The sequence below is a fragment of the Xiphophorus hellerii genome, chromosome 4 (assembly GCF_003331165.1).
Source record: "Xiphophorus hellerii strain 12219 chromosome 4, Xiphophorus_hellerii-4.1, whole genome shotgun sequence".
NCBI lineage: Eukaryota > Metazoa > Chordata > Actinopteri > Cyprinodontiformes > Poeciliidae > Xiphophorus > Xiphophorus hellerii.
Genome location: NC_045675.1, coordinates 15,041,166 through 15,058,219, shown reverse-complemented (window position 1 = coordinate 15,058,219; position 17,054 = coordinate 15,041,166). Strand labels below are relative to the sequence as shown.

At 41.8% G+C, this 17,054-nt stretch overlaps 1 protein-coding gene across 8 annotated transcripts in view; it reads right to left on the bottom strand.

Annotated features, from left to right (window-relative positions):
• Positions 1–17,054, bottom strand: part of gse1b (Gse1 coiled-coil protein b) — a 184,130-nt gene that overhangs the window by 7,505 nt on the left and 159,571 nt on the right. For all 8 annotated transcript variants that reach the window (XM_032560137.1, XM_032560143.1, XM_032560139.1 and 5 more), the window contains 8 exons: positions 12,927–13,135; positions 7,006–7,172; positions 6,519–6,719; positions 4,985–5,152; positions 4,496–4,866; positions 2,941–3,271; positions 1,040–1,683; positions 30–142 (listed from right to left, as the gene is read on the bottom strand). In XM_032560137.1, coding sequence (XP_032416028.1) covers positions 30–142; positions 1,040–1,683; positions 2,941–3,271; positions 4,496–4,866; positions 4,985–5,152; positions 6,519–6,719; positions 7,006–7,172; positions 12,927–13,135 — 2,204 coding nt within the window. The remainder of the gene's footprint in view (positions 1–29; positions 143–1,039; positions 1,684–2,940; positions 3,272–4,495; positions 4,867–4,984; positions 5,153–6,518; positions 6,720–7,005; positions 7,173–12,926; positions 13,136–17,054) is intronic.

Below are 17,054 nucleotides of genomic sequence, written 5' to 3'. Positions count from 1 at the left end.
CAGGTTAAAGAATAGAAAGCATATTTTACCTCTGTGGAGTCATCTAGTTTCAGTGGGGGCTGCTCTGCTACCCTCCTGAGATGGGCTCTCACCTCCTCCTCATCACTCTCATCATATGAGTCATCCAGCTCATAGTAGTAACCTGTAGAAACAGTGTCACAATATTTTACTGCCTCTTGTAAAAATGTCAGACTATGAGATATGACGTAGGAGAGACTGGGGCAAGTTGAGCCAAAAGGTAAGCAGAGCGACCCCTTGTTGCTAGGAAACGGTAAAAAAAACAGATCATTTGACCAAATAGTTGAGTCTGTGAAGTTAAGAATCACACTGTTAAAGTTGTTAGACTTTACCAAAAAACAAACAAACAAACAAACAAAAACATTTAGTGCATCATATGTTTCATAAGAATTGTGTTTAGAACATAATACATATTTTAAAATGTGTCTTACTACAACGTGAAGTCATAAACTAAAGATAAAAGCTTTGTAGCTGTAGGCAGAAAAAGTTGAAATGGTGGCTTTGGGGTAAGTTGAGCCTGTGGAAGAAACAATGATTCTGGATCGAGGATTCAGTTCTAGCACTTTCTTTCTAAAGGTTAATGTTTGCTTCCAAAGCTCAATAAAACATTTTTTAAAATTTTAGTTTACTAAACAGTTGTTTATCAGCAATTTGCAACAGGAACAAAAAGGTTATTGAACCCGATGAATTGTGTATAACAAATAAAATGCGCAGGATGGGAAAAACAGACTTATTTATGGAAGGAGGAGATGTATGATTGGTGGGGTTGAGTTGATGGGAGGATGAGTGTGTGTGTTTATGCTGTGCCATGAGATAACTTTATTGGACATGCTATGTTAGTCGAAACGGCCATCTGTACATTCATTCTGATAGCATGAAGGGATGCACAATATAAGTAAGTTAGCTATCAAACTAAGGTCGCCTTGATGTAGTGATCCTAAATATGAAAAATGGCTCATCTTATCCCAGTCTCTTCTACTTCCAAGCAGGGTCCATCTGATCTTATTCCTGTGATGAATACCTTTCTCTCTGGCCTCCCTTCTCCTCTTCTCCTCCAGGTCCAGTTTACTGACAGGCCTTCGGTGCTGCTGCAGAAACTCATCATAGATCAGCACCGTGTCTGGGCCCGGCCCCTGCGCGGTTAGTGGTCCGATCCCAGCTCCTGCCATCATTCCAAGACCTTGTCCATGCCTGCTGTACACTGGATGTCCCTGCAGGTTCTTCAGTCCAGCATGGATTTTTAAGCTTCCCTCCATTTCGTACTGACTCGGCAAAGACATGGACGCCCTCTGCTGGCTGAGGAGGGACTGGGTGGATTTCTCTAGATCAGCAAGGAAGGTTCCGTGCTCGGAGAGTACTAGAGGAGTTCTGTGAGGGGGGTATTTCTCAGTCACCGCCATGTCTCTCCTTCGAGTTCCATCTTCATATTTAGAGGGCCCCTGGGGGCCCCGACTGAGCTCAAAGTGGCCCATCCCTGAGGGCTCGTGGCTACGTCTGGATTCTGAGGCAGTTTCTATGAGAGAGACGGGGTTCCACAGGGTGGTTGGAGGTGGCGGGTGGTGTTCACGTGGGGGCTGCGGAGGTTTGGGCGAGATAAGGGGTGGAGGGGCGCCTAAGTGGGGATGATGTTCTCTGCTTCCTGGCTCATGGTGGTTTTGCATGGACCTGCAGGCAGGAAATTTTAAGATGTTAAATGCATAAATAAAACACAATTTCTCTCCCAAAAAATTTATTTCCTATCAAACACACAGAACAGAGACACACAGCAGAGCCCATGTGCTGTGCCTGCTTCCTCTCAGCCCTGTCAGTGTGTCTGCACTGCAGCGTTATCAAACCCAGACAGAGTAGCCCTGAGCAGAGTGAGGATGTGGCCAAGGCACACACTTTCCTCCAAACATACAGGCTGCTTTTTTTTTTTTTTTATCTGTTAGGCCTTTTGTAGTGTGGCATGCACAGCAGAGAGCTGTGTATAAAAGAAGAGGCCAGTGGAAATGTCCTCCTGATGAGGTGCCAGAAAAGAAAACATCAACAGATGAATGGTAAAACAAATGAATTTTATAAATAACAAACAAATTATGACAGTACTAAAAACTGCTCTAGAGATGCTAAATTAATGGTAACAGTCAAGAAGGAAGAACAGTTGGCCGATGGATATTTTTTTCCCAAGTATATTTCCAAATGAAAATGTGGAAGTATTACACACACTGCATGACTAGTTTAATTATCTATACACGCTGTTTGGGTGTATGTGAATAAGCAAACTGCGTCTTATCTGCAATCTGCAGCCTTTGAGCTGTGATTATGTGATTACACTGAAGGGTTACTGATAGCGTGTGTGTGTGATGTGTGTGTGTGTGCCTCTCCAGTCCTGCCAGCATTAACCACAACCCTTACCTCTGAATCACGAGCAACACAAACACAGTCACCCTCACAATGAGAGGTAGGTATCAGGCTAATCCTGTGTGTGGTTGAGAGGATTAGCCTTTGTGTGTGTCCAAGTAGTCTGACTCCCTACATGTTTGAAACCCTTATCAATTCCTGCTCATAAACAGGAGTTATAAAGATTCAATGTTACTACCGTCATCAGCTCCTATGCATAGCAGTGTTTTCTCCATTGCAGCACTAGAAGGAAGCCTAAAGGGAAGTATAGCAGATGCCATGTTCCAGAAATGGTTCATCTTTTTCCTGGAACTGCCTAAGCCAAACTCAATGCCAGCCTGGATTTAGAACTGCAGAACACAGCAATCACTGTCCCTACAGGCTGACAGAAGTGAACAAAAATCTCACTATTTGTGTGTTTTGTTGCAACAGATCCCAGAACGCTTTGTTTTCATCAGATAAGAGGAACAAAAAAATTGTGCAATCACTGAAAGAAATCATGAAGACACTGCCACGGCATGTGGTTTGAGAGTGTTAGCTCACCTGTGAGTGTCTGTCCTGTGATCCGGTACGTCAGCGGGCCGGCTCAGGTCCAGATGCTGCTCCAGAACCTGCTGGCGGAATTCAGACACCTGGGACTGGCGATCCTCTTTCTCCTGTCTCAGCCTGCGTTGCCGTGCCAACCATCTCTCCTCCTCATTGGCCCTCTGAGTGATCATTGAGGCGGTGAGTCCTGTGCCCACAACGCCAGAACCCATGTAGAGGGCATGGTTGGAGATCAGACTGGAAACGTGATGATGGGGTTGGACCATTGATGGGTGGATTCCAGGTGGTACTGGTTTGGGAGCTGGAAGAGCAGGCTCTTTGGCTTTTTCTGCAGCAAAGACAGTAAGAATAATTTTTATATATTTTTATAAAAATGTAAATATATACATTTTGCTTTTTGTATGATCTGTTGCTTCATACAAATGGCAACTACTTAATAATCTATTTTAGTTTTAGCCAGGCGTCATTTCTTAATAAAGTGTGCTTTGCTCATGCTACACTGTCATGATCTTTTATCAGTAGTGAAAAATATATTTTATCATATTTTGCTAGCTTGTCATTTCTGCATGCATCTCATTTGCATAGTTGGCACGTGGATTCCTGTAATGTAACCAACACATGCAAAATTAAAATAAAGATTAAAAATGTTGAAGCAAAATCAATATAATCATCATTAAAGATTTGTAGGTTACATATTTGTTCTCACTAATTTGAGGAAACTATGTCTGCTTAAGCAAACATTTAAAATAAGCAATTTTATTTTGTGCACCAGATAAAATTAGGTATTTGATTGAAATGAGTCATCTAGTGAGAATAACCCAAAACAGACGGTGCGATTGTTCCAACTATTTTTACTCCTTAGTTAAACTCCCTAACTCCTCAGTTTAATTTATGTAGAACTAAATTACAAATGTAGTCTGAAAACAAATAAATACAACTTATATCAAGCTCCATGAATCCAAATTCAGTATAAATGAATCTGCTTCATCACAGCAAACCTATTTATAAGGTAAAGTACAAAGTGATATGATCATACATACCCAATGGTAAAACATTAAGTAAGACAAGGCGATTGTGCTTAGCGGAGGATTTTCTAAAATCTGTCATCCAGAGGATATGGCAAGAGAAACAACTTTCATTTTACACCAAAAAACATCTGCTGCTACCATGAGAGAAACAAAAATTGCTTTTTCAAACTGTGATTTAGTACAGTCCTAGTGTTATGTTCTATATTGTAACTGATGTATAAAGTGGCCTACTTGATGTGTAAATTTTGTTTTTAAAACAATATGTTTGCTTGTGAGATCCTGACTATTCAGTAATAAATCCATACAAAATAAGAATTTGCTAAAATATGTATTTTTTTAATTTTCTTCCTCACTGTAAACAATAAGTACATCTGTGAGCTGGTTTTGTCTGAGTAACAGTCCAGGTCAGCATATCCATTTGTTTTCAGAAAATATTGAGCATAAGTTTGATCTAAGCTATTTCAGTGTTTATAAGCAACATGACTGCAGCTCTTGGAGGCGACATGGGGAGCATGGACACATACCAGCCCGGTTAGGGGTCAGCCTCTCAGGCTTGCTTCGTTCCTCCTGTCCTCTCATGGAGTGGAGCTCAGCCAGATAGTGGTTCTCCATGGCCTTGGACGCCTGCAGCTCCTTCTCTCTCAGAGCTCTTTCCTTCTGCCTCTCCAGCTCCTTCTCCCTCTCCTTTTCCTTCTCTCGCTCTCTCTCGCGCTCCCGTTCCCTCTCCCTCTCCCTCTCGAGCTCCTTCTCCCGTTCCCGTTCACGCTCGCGTTCCCTCTCACGCTCCTTCTCTCTCTCAGCCTCACGCTCCCTTTCTTTTTCACGTTCGCGCTCTCGTTCGCGTTCTCGTTCGCGTTCCCTCTCACGCTGTCGCAGCTCATCTTCCAGCTGGAGTCTGGAAAAACAAATTGCACAAGGAAACAAAACAATGTCAGCAAAATTAGAAGAAGACAACACTTAATTGTGACATACTGCTGAGATATGCTCTATGCATTTACCAAGGGAGACTTTACCTCTCAGACTGCAGTGCTGATAATGAAGGGTGTGCAAAATCTCCAGGGTAGCGGACGCCAGGTAGGTGCATGTGAACAGCAGAAGGATGGAGGGGGGGTAAAGCTCCCCCTGCTGGCAGTGGATAGAAAGGTGACCTTAAAGCAGAGAGGCAGAACGGGTCATCCATCCTGGGATATGAGGATTACAAGGAAAAAAAAGGAAAGGAAAAGAACGTCAGTCAGTCTCTTCATGTGACAGTGCAGCTTTTACTTTCATTAACCTGTCTGCCTCCCTCTCCCAAAGAAGCGACATCCCTGGGTCTTCCATCTTTTCCAGGAGGCAGCGGTATCTGTCAGCTAAGCTCCAGCACCACACAAGAACCATGAAAAGACAGCGCTGGATGTTGACGCACAGCTTATGTGCATGTGTGTGACATCCACAGCCCACCCCTCATTAAATCCATTATGGAGGAGTGTGTGTGATGGGTACTGCAGTCCTATGATGTTAGATGACAGACTAGGGGCATGCAGCCGGTTAGAGAGCCTAAAGCAAAAGAAGTCCTTCTCAGCATGCACACAATCATGAGGGAAATGCATTTAAAAGTGTTGCTGCACAAGATTTGGAAAATTACAATTACAACATTTTATAAAAAAGATTGTGATGATGACATTCGTTGCAATTCCCCAGTTTTTTCTCCACTGTTCCGTTTCATTTCTGCAATCAAAATGTTTCCGCAGCTTTTCCAGAGATTTCACATCTCACACACTAAAATTTATATCAGGTATGGGCACCAAAGGAAGAGAGGCCACTAGACAAATATACTGCTGGGTGACAGAGTGTGAATGCAATGAACTCTAAATGTGATCCTGAGAAATGGATTCAGGCAGACTGTGGGAAAATTGCACATGCTTCATTGCACTGATTACAGTGATTTGATATACTGAGCAGATTTCTTTTAAATAGGAATTCATTTAGAAATTTCAGATAAAATATTTAAGATAAATTAACACCTTGTTTATTAAAAAAAATCAAGCAATTATTTCATGGGGATATTACTTTAATACAAACCTTCAAGCATACATTGGTAGTAAAACAACTCTAAAACTATTCATGTCTTAATGTTACCTATGGCATCTGGGTAAAGAAAATATCTAAATTCAATGCCCACAGTCTTAATTGATATGTTTCTTCACCCTAAGTGCATTTTGATAATGCAGACCCAGAAATATCCAACACCATCTTTTTAGCATCAGCTTGTCCAGTGAAGGTGAGTATATCTATCATTTTGAACTCTGAACTTGTACCATACAGCTCAGTACCAGGATGGAGTTCTTCAGTCTTTACTTGCTAGTTTGCATGACTAAATACAGCAGTTTGTGTTCAAGTTTAATGTCGCTTGCATTACCACTGCCACTGAATATGCAGGCTCATAATTCACCGGACCATGAATCATATGCATGTGCACCAACACACACATATTGATTAATAATTTTGCACAATTAATAATCTGAGAGAAACTGAAAAGTCAACAAAAGGATTAAATAAGATGCTTACCGGTACGGTGTGAAAGAGGGGTGCGGCAGGTAGCTGGGGTGGTAGTAGGCGGCTGCAGCCGCTGCTGCTGCAGGGTCCAGGCCAAGGGGCAGAGACTGCATCCTGAGGGAATCCTCGGTTGTGGCGTAGGGCCGAAAACTCCGGAGGTACTCCTCTGGTATGGCACCAGGTGGCACCGCATTAGGCAACTGTCTGGGCAGGCTGGAGGGGGTGGATGGAGTAGCAAGGCACAGCAGGAAAAATATAGTTTGTTTTATTCTCCGTTTATAATTGTGTAGATTCATCAGGATTCAATAAGAAACGACATAAACTAATTGCTTTCAGCACTAATGTCAAAAAGATGAATGTGTGCTGTAGTTGCTTATTCCAGAGAGTCTGATATCAGAAATGGTATTGATCACAACATCCAAGTGAGCGGCTACTTCCTGTAATAAAACTAAACACAGATTTAGCAATTTAATAAAGGTGAGAAAAAGTATTTGCTTACTTAAGGGGCGGAAACCGTGAATCCTGCATGACAGCACCAGGGGTGAGACCAAAGGCATAGGGGTTTCCCAGGAGGTGAGCAGGGACCGAGGGGCCACCTTTTTCCTGGGAGAAGGTCCCCTCTGCAGCCAGGCGTTCCCTGCTGGCCCCACGGGGCCCCGAGTCAGCCTGCAGAGAGATACAGGGAAAGAATCTTGGTCATTGTTCGCTGGGACCTGTGACCGTCACGGTTGTCACAGCTCATGGAGCCAGTTGAGAGGGGAGATAGAAGAAATAATAGGCCTGTTTGTGGAGTGGCAGCCTCCCTCGCCCAGTCTGATTACCTCAAGCACTTTTAGAACATTTCTTACACAGCACCCTCTGTTAAAAACAGACGGCTTAACATTTCTAATAGTGAATGTAAAAGAGTAGAAGCAAGAGGATAGAGGCAAAGAAAAGTAGAGCTTTTTTCACTAAATGTAAACAAGAGCTGACATTCGTATGATCGATGAGAACAGTGATGTTGCAAACGATCATGACTCTGATCTGAGATAAAGAGAGTATGAGTCTGTGGTTGTATCCACAACAAAGTCCAAAAAGCTTCATCCCTATGCCTCTATTCCTGTTTCTTTCTTCTTTTCCTTCACCTCCATCCCTTCTTCCTTTCCTTTTGGCAGCAAGAGTTGTCTCACTTCTTCAATCCCACAACAAACACACACTAACACTCAGCAAGCGCACACACCGTTTCAGCGCTACAAAAGACATCCCGCTGAGGGAGTGGGAGTGCGTTTTCTGAAGCTTTGGTTTTCCTCGGCCTACAAATGCAAGAGCAGAGGAGAGATTTTTACACTCCTTCTGAGTTATACAAAGAAATTACTCAAAGGTAACGTACTGTCAAGGTTTTCCTGGGAAAGAAGGAGCATTTATCAGACATCTCGCAAAACCAGACTTAAAATTGGCAAGAGAACAAGTAGGAGGAGAAAGAGGGGAGACAGGGAAAAACAAGATGAGGCCATAAAGACAGTGAGCAGGAGGAGTTGGCAGTTCTTGAACCCACTAAATTAACCTCTGGGTTCCCTGGGAGTAGAAGACCTTACAGCAGTACTGCCGCCTCTCTCACCACTGCCTCTGATAAAACAAATCCCATTTACTGAACCATTAACTCCACAGCTACTGACCCAGGCTGACACTGATGCGCCAACATCCAATCTTAAATGCCTCTAATGGTCAGAATCCTAACATGACCCTTTGTTTAAGCCCCCGCTCGCACTTTCCAGTAGTCTAATGCAGCTATTTACTCCAAGCAGTTTGCTGCGCTCCACTAAACAACGTGGTACTTTATTCCCCCCCAAAGCAAGCACAGTCTCCTCGACCCCAGCCCAATCCCTTTTAAAGCTTTATGAGCAGTGGGAGAAGGTGGACGTCCGCCGAGGGCCTCAGCAGCCATGTGAAAAAGAGGGATAGATATGTCAAAATATGTCGGTATCAGCAGTTTATGGATACTTTATCCTGTCCTAAAATATTCAGATTTATATTGTGTCTGAAGAAGCAGATAAGTACAACAAACTTGACAAAAACTGAAAACACCCAATAGTTTCGGATGTGGCAAAAGTTTCAGTTCTTCTTCACTTGTTGATTCAATCATGTCAAAAGATTAAAACTGTTTGTATCATATATCTTGCCAGTTACAAAGTTTGATTAAATATGGCAATATTGTTGGATGCCAATTTGTCATTTCTTATGAATGGACTATTAAAAGGCAATTATTTTTTGCCCAGTTTGATAGACATCAAGATCTGTGTAAGCCAGATTTTGTTAGCAGTAACAGAGAGAGTGCAAATATTATGACGACTACTTTGCACCTTTATCAACAATGAGCAGAACATTTATCGTTGATGTTTTTCTCTACACTGGTTCACCAAAAGAATGATCAGACAGTAGACTGATTACATGGACATGCAAGAAACATTTAGGAGCAGTTAGAGAAAAAGTGGACTGAGTAGAATATGACTCTGCAAACCACAAAACAGTAAGTGCACAAAAAAGTCATTCAACTTTATGCCATGATCAATGAGAAGTTCAAAAGTAAATCATACCAAATTATAAACCAAATTTTGCACCTTAAATTATGCAATAATGTACAGTGTTTCCCTCTATTTTTAGCACTGAAGTTATGGTTTCAAAACCATAAACATTTGCAGTTTAAAGTACTGGAAAGTAGCATTTTAATGCATGACAGCAGAAATTAGAGTCTCCCAAATATCACATCAAAGAGCTCTCTTGCGATTGTAATAATGCACACACTCGAGTAGAAGTAATGACTGCAAATCAATATATTGGGAAGCTTTATGCATTAGTAACTATGTCATAATATTTTGCAGTAGCAGGAATAATTATTTAACTGAAATATGTTGATTATACATTTTTCTTTGTTGGCATGTCCTGTAAAACATTCTGTCTTTCTGAAGATTGTCAAAGTGTCAGAATTACATACTGACCCATAGCTAATGGACTGTGCCTTGTAAACAAGTTGCACTTTACACACAGATAAGGCTGCAATTCATGGATCTGAGTGAGTTGATAGCTTTTTGTTTTTTACATCACTGGAACTATGATGCAAATTTATGCTGAGGAAACACCTACCCATATAAGACATTACCTTTTATTTTTGCCTTATTCTCGTCACATATACACTATTTATTAAGCTGCTGTACTTTGAATCCACCTAAATCCCGGACCACAGCAAATATGAATTAACACCCTACGTCCCACTGCTGATGAAGCCATTTTGTAGATAACCTCAGACTATCTGTTAACCAGCAATTGGTATGAAAAAGTTGAACTGTGTTCCGCATCACAGAGGCATCTTTTCACCACCACAGCTGTGATGCAATTACTGTGAATTGGTCCAATCTCCAGACATAAATTGCCACTGAAATTGAATCAACTGTTCCTTTTCAACTATTTTCACACAAATCTTATAAGAAGATGGAACAGCAATAATTAAGCTGCTGACGCTGCTTATTAGCTGGTTCTATTTCTTGTTTTACAACCTATTTGGCCACTAAATGTGAGCCAATCAATCATTCATGGAAGATGGAAACAAAATGTGATATTACAACAAAGCATTTGTTATAAGATTTTCACAATATAACAGTGTTTAACTAATTTTTTTGAAAAATCTTAACACAATGGAGTGCTGTTTTAAAAAGAGAACATACAATCCTCCTGCTGTAAAAATAACATTAATTTCAGTATTATTTATAACAAAATGATATTACCTGGTTAATTATCTGGGCTATGCAGTCTATGTTAGACACATCGGTTGCCTACCTGCAGTTTTAAAATAGCTTATGTTAATTAGAGTGATGGGTGTCATTTATGTTGCACTGTCACACTCCGTCTTTTTTGCAATGGAAAATATTTTTCAAACAGTCAAATTTGTCTTGCTTATGAACAGAGAAAATGTTTAAGAACCTTTTCTCACCCAGTTGAATGGCAGTGCACAGCAACAGGTGGGGGCATGAAGTAGTGCATTAAATAAATACATTTTAATTCAGTTTCTTTGTAATGCACTAATTCACTGCAAAAGTAGTTTTAAAGCACTTTACTTAATTAAAGCAGTCAAAGGTTTCTATTATGGTCATTAGTAAAACTTTGCTTAAGGAACACTAGGAAACTATATCAAGTCACTATCTTTGCAGGAATTCCTCTTGCAGGAATGTGGAGACAGCGAACAGCTGATTGCAACGAGTCATAAACATTGTGGCAATCCCTTATACTGAGCATCCATCATCATTTCTCTATACTTTGTATATACATCCACTTTAAACACCTTGGTATACCATGATTCAAATAACTGACCAATGTCTAGTTATAATATCTCCTTACAACACAGCTTTGAGACTCTGTTCATCTCCGTTTCCTGACCTTGGTTCTTGGGATCCTGCTGAATGTATGTAGATACACAGTCAGAAGGGTATGCAAAGGCGTAGGTCTAACAGGTCAGACCTTTGGTAAGGCCCACAGCACTTATTCACTCAGGCACCTATACTTCCAACCAGTCATACCATTTGAGTTCTTCCTTACTGAAAATGCACTCTTTACCAGTAGTCCATCACTTTGCACACACTAACTAACAAACACAAGCACTCAAACTCCAAAGACACATCCATTAACAACCTTCTTCCTCTGTGCAATCTAGGCCCCTGTAACCCTCAGCTAGGGTGGGAGACCCCGCGCATTGTAGAGTGCTCGTTTATGCCTCTCAGATGGAGCCATGAATCCAAATTGCCAATTATAAAGCAATTACAGGCAGCAGCGGGAGCAGACTCCCGCAGTCATTAAAGCAAAATGCCAACGCACCAAGGCCTCCCTACTTCACTGCACTGCCTGTCACCCCCACCTCTGAAAGACTCATATCTCAGCAAGAGATTCTAAAATACCCTTCTAATGCACAAAAGAGGACACAAACATTTTTGCCCACAGGAAAAAAAAAATGTTTTTATCAGACACTTTACAAGGGATGCAGAAAACACACTTGTGCCTCTGAATGAGACCATTTCGTCTTTTTGTAACCATAGAGTGCTACCCTGTATTAAAAAAGCCTGATACACTATCTTCTTTGTGAAAAAATATTTTCGTGATGTGTGTTTTTATAGTCCTGAGGTTCACTTCATGGTTGCAGCAGAAATGTCGTAGATGCCGGCTTTCACGATGCATCTCTCCTGCTGTTCAACCCCAACCTCTGACCCCTTAGCCTAACCTCTTGCCACTATCACCTCCCTTAACCTCCTCATTCTTTGGCAACGTGGCCTTCAACTGCTTTTGGGGATAGCGCAAACCCAGTGTCCTGACCTCTTCGGTTTCAGTGTGACCTCTAAGAGATACAATCATAGCCGCCATGCAAAAGCACACACATGTGCATACGGTTAGGAAACATAAGCGGTGCACACACTAAGGTATGATGGGAGCTTTTGATGATATATTTTTTCCTACTGCTATGTGAAGCTGCTTTGTTCCAAGAATGGCAAAAATTATGAATTTTTTCCAGAGGACAGCTTCATTCATCCGGCCCCTCCTTGCACTGGCTGACCCTTGAACTGCAGACGGGTCATTTTGACAAAGCCGTGGTTGCAGATTGCGAGGTTCAGAGGGGCATTCAGGGGAGAGGACAATGGCTCAAACAACACTGCACATTGCTGTTAACTGACCTCTTTGCCCAGCGCTAACTGTCCCTCTTCTGTCTGTCCCCAGGGAATCATCTAAATGTCTTAGAGAATTTCCGCATGTTGTTGAGGGCTGTTCATGACCGTGCACTTGGCCTTAACCATTAGCCCCGAGCTGAGATAAGAAGCCTTAAAGTGCAGCCATAATCCATAATCCACTTCTTATCAAAGCAAGCAGCTCTCCCACTTTCTCTCACTTCCACGATGCAACTTAAGAGTGTGCAACGGGGTGATGGGGCTGAGGATCATTTTGACTGCTGAGGGTTGGGTTGGAGAACTACCAGTCTTAACCCTAAGACTGAGGAGAGACTGATCCAAGGACAGAATGGGAGTGGGCACAGAGAGGCACAGATGTTGGCTGCTAATATTGCCGTCACCTCGCTGTCCCAGTGGCAGCTGACATTGTTTAATGCATGGAGCCAGTGAGTTGGTGGAGCTACACTCATAGACCTGTCAGCTATGTCACAGACACATATGTCAAGTATATACTGACACGTCATGAGCTTCATGCTGCAAGAAAATCCACTGAAGCCTGAAAAGTCCATCTGGTGTGTGTAGATTGTGCTTGAAGGCAAGCTGAACAATGAGAAGATTTGAACACAACAGTAAGAATCAGGAAAAAAAGGCATTTGAAGCAAACTAAAGCAACTAGATATGTGGGGAAAAACAGATAGACACAATGTCAGTGTGAAAGGCTTTTTAAATGTTAATTTACCTGCCGGCCCTCGTTCCTCCACAGGCCGTTGCTTGTTTTTGTAGGAGCTATGGTGACTACAGGTGGAGTGTTTGGCACACTGTGACCTGCTGGAGGAACCAGCACAGGTCCTGGACCAAGAGGACCTCTCTTGGGTGTACTGACTGGAGAGCTGTGGTTGGTGGCCGGAGAGGAGACTGGAGACGACTCACTGCTGATGGAGGATGCAGCTGAAGAAAAATAAAAACAAAGCAAAGTCAGAAAAATATCACCTGCTGAGAAAGGTTTTTTTCTAAGAAGAAAAACAAGGAGAAAAAAAGCCAGATGTAACACTTGCATGTAATAAGTTGCACCCTGACATGAAATTTATCATAAACAAATCCGTATGACATATTTTGTTTGAACGTTATATGACAGACAGACACAGTGGTATGAATAATTATGAAGATGAAGGAAATTGATGCATAGTTTTACATTGTTTTTAAAAATTAAAATAGAAAATGATACGCATAGCATTTACGTGCAATATGCGTATGCATTCAGCCTCCCAGAGTGAATACTATTCGCCAGGCCAGTTTCAGATCTGCCTTCTACCCACGTTTCACTGCAGTTGCAGTGGGAAGTCATTTCGGGAACGTCTGTACCAGCTTTGCACATTTATAGGCAGACATGTTTACTCTTCTTTCCAAAATAACTCAGGGTGACTCAGATTAGCTGGAGAGTGTCTAAATAGAAATGTTCAAGTCTTGAAAATTTTCAAATTCCCCCAAATTCTCAATGGGATTTTGGTTCTGATTTCACTAGTTTAACACATGAATATGTTTTGATCCAAATTCTTCCATTGCAGCTCTAGTTGTATGTTTAGTGTTTAGCTGGATGATCATTTCCACGCCAGTGGCAAATATGTTGAAGCCTCTTAACTGTTTTTCTTTGAATTGTCAGCAAATGTCCCATCAACTCTGAACTGCTTCAGAGCACAACACAACAAGCACAACAAGCTCTTGTCCTGTAAAGAGATTCTCCCATCAGAGCAGTGGATCTCTGGAAATCCTCCAGATACCCTGGGCCTCTTGGTTGATGTTCTGATTAATGCTATCCTTGCCCAACCTTGAAAGGTTAGCAGTTACACAATATTCTTTCTATTTCTGCATGATGGATCGAACTGTTAGATGTTCAATACTTGGGATACTGTTTTGTAGCCAAAACCTGCCTTTAACTTTATCATAACTTAACCCGATAATGTTAGTTCAGAAATGTTCTCTAGCAAACCTCTGAGGTCTTCATAGAATGACTGTATTTATACAGAGGAAAAATTAAACACAGTTAGACTCTGTTTACTAATTAAATAACATCTAAAGGCAGTTGAAACACAAATGCAGGTCAAAAAGTTCAAATGTTTTAACTTAAAAAATGTTGAAAAGCATGTATCCCTTGTCTCCCACTTCACAATTATGAGATAATTTGTGTGTGACATAAAACCTCATTTTAAATGTTATCTTTTGCTTGCAATTTGACCAAATTTGGCTACAGTTAATGGATATTATTTTGCAAGGGATGCTATATTCTTTTCAAGCTGGATGGGCATGTTTGATTCAGTTTAATTAATCAAGACTTGCTGGACATAAAACTATAAGAACACACTGTATGAATGTCAACACCAATACTGTATTTATATGCTGTGCTTACAGGCACATATGTGCCCACCTCCCATTCCCTCCATACATGCACATGCACAGCAGGTGGTGAAAAGCTAGTCCAATGAGCTCCTCTGCTGTGATGTAGCTGTGCCACATTAACAAAGCCCTCCAGGGAAACCCTGTAGCGTGGGGTCACGGACTGGTCACATGCCTCACTTTCAGCACATCTCCCTTTCTCTCTCCCTGGCTACAAAACCTCCAATATGATGTCCCCACATTCACATGTCTTTGTTTAGACTTTCATCTTCCTAACCATAACAGCCTTAACCTCCGCTCCGGTAGCCTTCTGTTGCTCCCAACTACATCCTCTTTCTACTGTTCCTATCCTTCTATCTTCCTTTATTGACGTTCCTGTCTTCCCGCTTTTTTACTGATAAGCTGTCTTTGTTCTTCTTCTGCAAGCCTCTCTCCCCCTTCTTATGACAGCGCAGTGTGCTGTATATCATCAACTCTCAGAGGAAGTACAGCATTACACAGTCAAACTGGGTCACAACCCTCTCGGTGGGACGGCGCTGCCGAAAGGACAATGAGAGATGAGAGCTTTGGTGCGCAGGTAGCACGTTTTCATGCAACAGTGTGCTTATTTTAAATTTGTAAGGAGCAGAAACCCCGGGTCGGTTTCAGGTCCGCCTTCTATCCAAATTTCTTCTCAGCTTTGGTTTCCATGGTAACATAACCATAATAGACGTCGTCATTTCACAGTAGGTGCCGTGAAGACATGGGGGAGAATTTTACTATTGAAGGGATCAATGATAGCATCGAGGTAATTTCTAACTTAAAAAAAAAAATAAAAAAATCTATGAGTGGTGGAGCGGCAGGACTGGCAGGAGACAGCATGTAAAAAGACGTGTGATGAAGAGATGGCAGTGACATGTGTGGAGAGACATGAAAATGAAAAATGATGGGAGATGGGGAGTGATTTAGTTTAAAAAAAAATAGAAAAAAAGAGAAAGGTAATAGATGGGAGAGAGAGACCAGAGAGGAAAGCAGAGATAAGGGGTGCAGATGTGTGAGTGGTGGATGGGGTTGGGGTGGGGGCAGTCATATCTTGTCTGCACAATAGCAATTAGTGGCCTAATCCTCCCACCCTCCCCACCTCACCTCGGAGAGCCATTACTCTCCCCTACAAGACTAGGCCAATCAATAGCAGCCCACTCAGCCTGGGGAACAGAGCTACACTTAATACAGCTCTAGTGTCACAGCCTATTCAGTCATCACACACACATGCACACCCGCAACATGCATACACAAGGATGGGGAAGCAAATAAAGCCAGAGATGGGGGAGTTGGAGAGAGGTGGTGGTGGGGTGAGGGGGGGTGTTCACAGTGATACTCTACTGCTAAGCAACAGAGCTGCACTACATCTACCCCCACCTCCGTCTGATGCCCCCCTCCATCTCCTTGTCCTCTTCATCGTGGAGGCAGTACAGACCAAAGAAGAGGCAGGGCAGACTAAATAATTAAGAGCAGGAAGGGGAGCAGGTAAGGGAAGGGTGGAAATAAAAGAGACAAGAGCCTTCAACCAACAGCTTCATTCTCTTCTTACAGCTTGGAGAATCTGCGTATACTTCAAAGCATCCTTCCTCAATGGGCACACGCATTATACACTGAGAGGAAAAACACAAACACACCAACAGCTATTATTCTTTTATCGTTTCCAACTCCTCCTTTTGAACAGCACCCCTACACACCACCTCTTCATACCCCCTACTTCATTTTCCTTCTGTTCAGACACAGGGCCTGCCAACCAGACGAAGATCTGTCAGCCTTAAAGCTCAATTAAAAAATATGTATATACAATAAATTACTATTCATTGAGATTTTTGTTAAACTGGCTACATTACAGCATTCATTTGCAGACAGTGGCTTACGAAAAGGATCCACACATCTTGAACTGTCACATTTTGTCACTTAACAACCAGAAGTGTTGTTAAGTGACAAAACAACACAATTTTATTGGAGTTTAATATACCTGTGAAGCACGTTGACGTGAAAGGATGAGGACAAATGGTTTAAAGATTACTTTACAGATAAAGGTCACAAATATAATCATGTATGTGTTCAGCTCCCTGATTTAATGCAGTCCAAAATCTAAATTTTGCTCCAACTAGTGCTGCAAGGATCTCTACCAGTACTGAAGATCTAGAGACTGAAATTATAGCTCATTTTAGCTCATCAGAGCTGTTACTTAGCAAAACAGCTCAAGTTCAGTGAGATGGACATTATCTACTAGTCTACCCATTCCAGCTTTTCTATTTCTGCTAAAAAGAATCATCACCAACGTATGTTGATACCTTTACCACTTTATTTTTTAACAGTGCACAAAGTATCTTTCTACTCATCCCTAGTGGCCAGATTTGTGGAATCCATCTCTAATAGTTGTCCAGTCAACATATTCTATCTGAGCCATGGATCTCTGCAGAGTGTCCTTCCAGAGTCTATACTGCTCCTC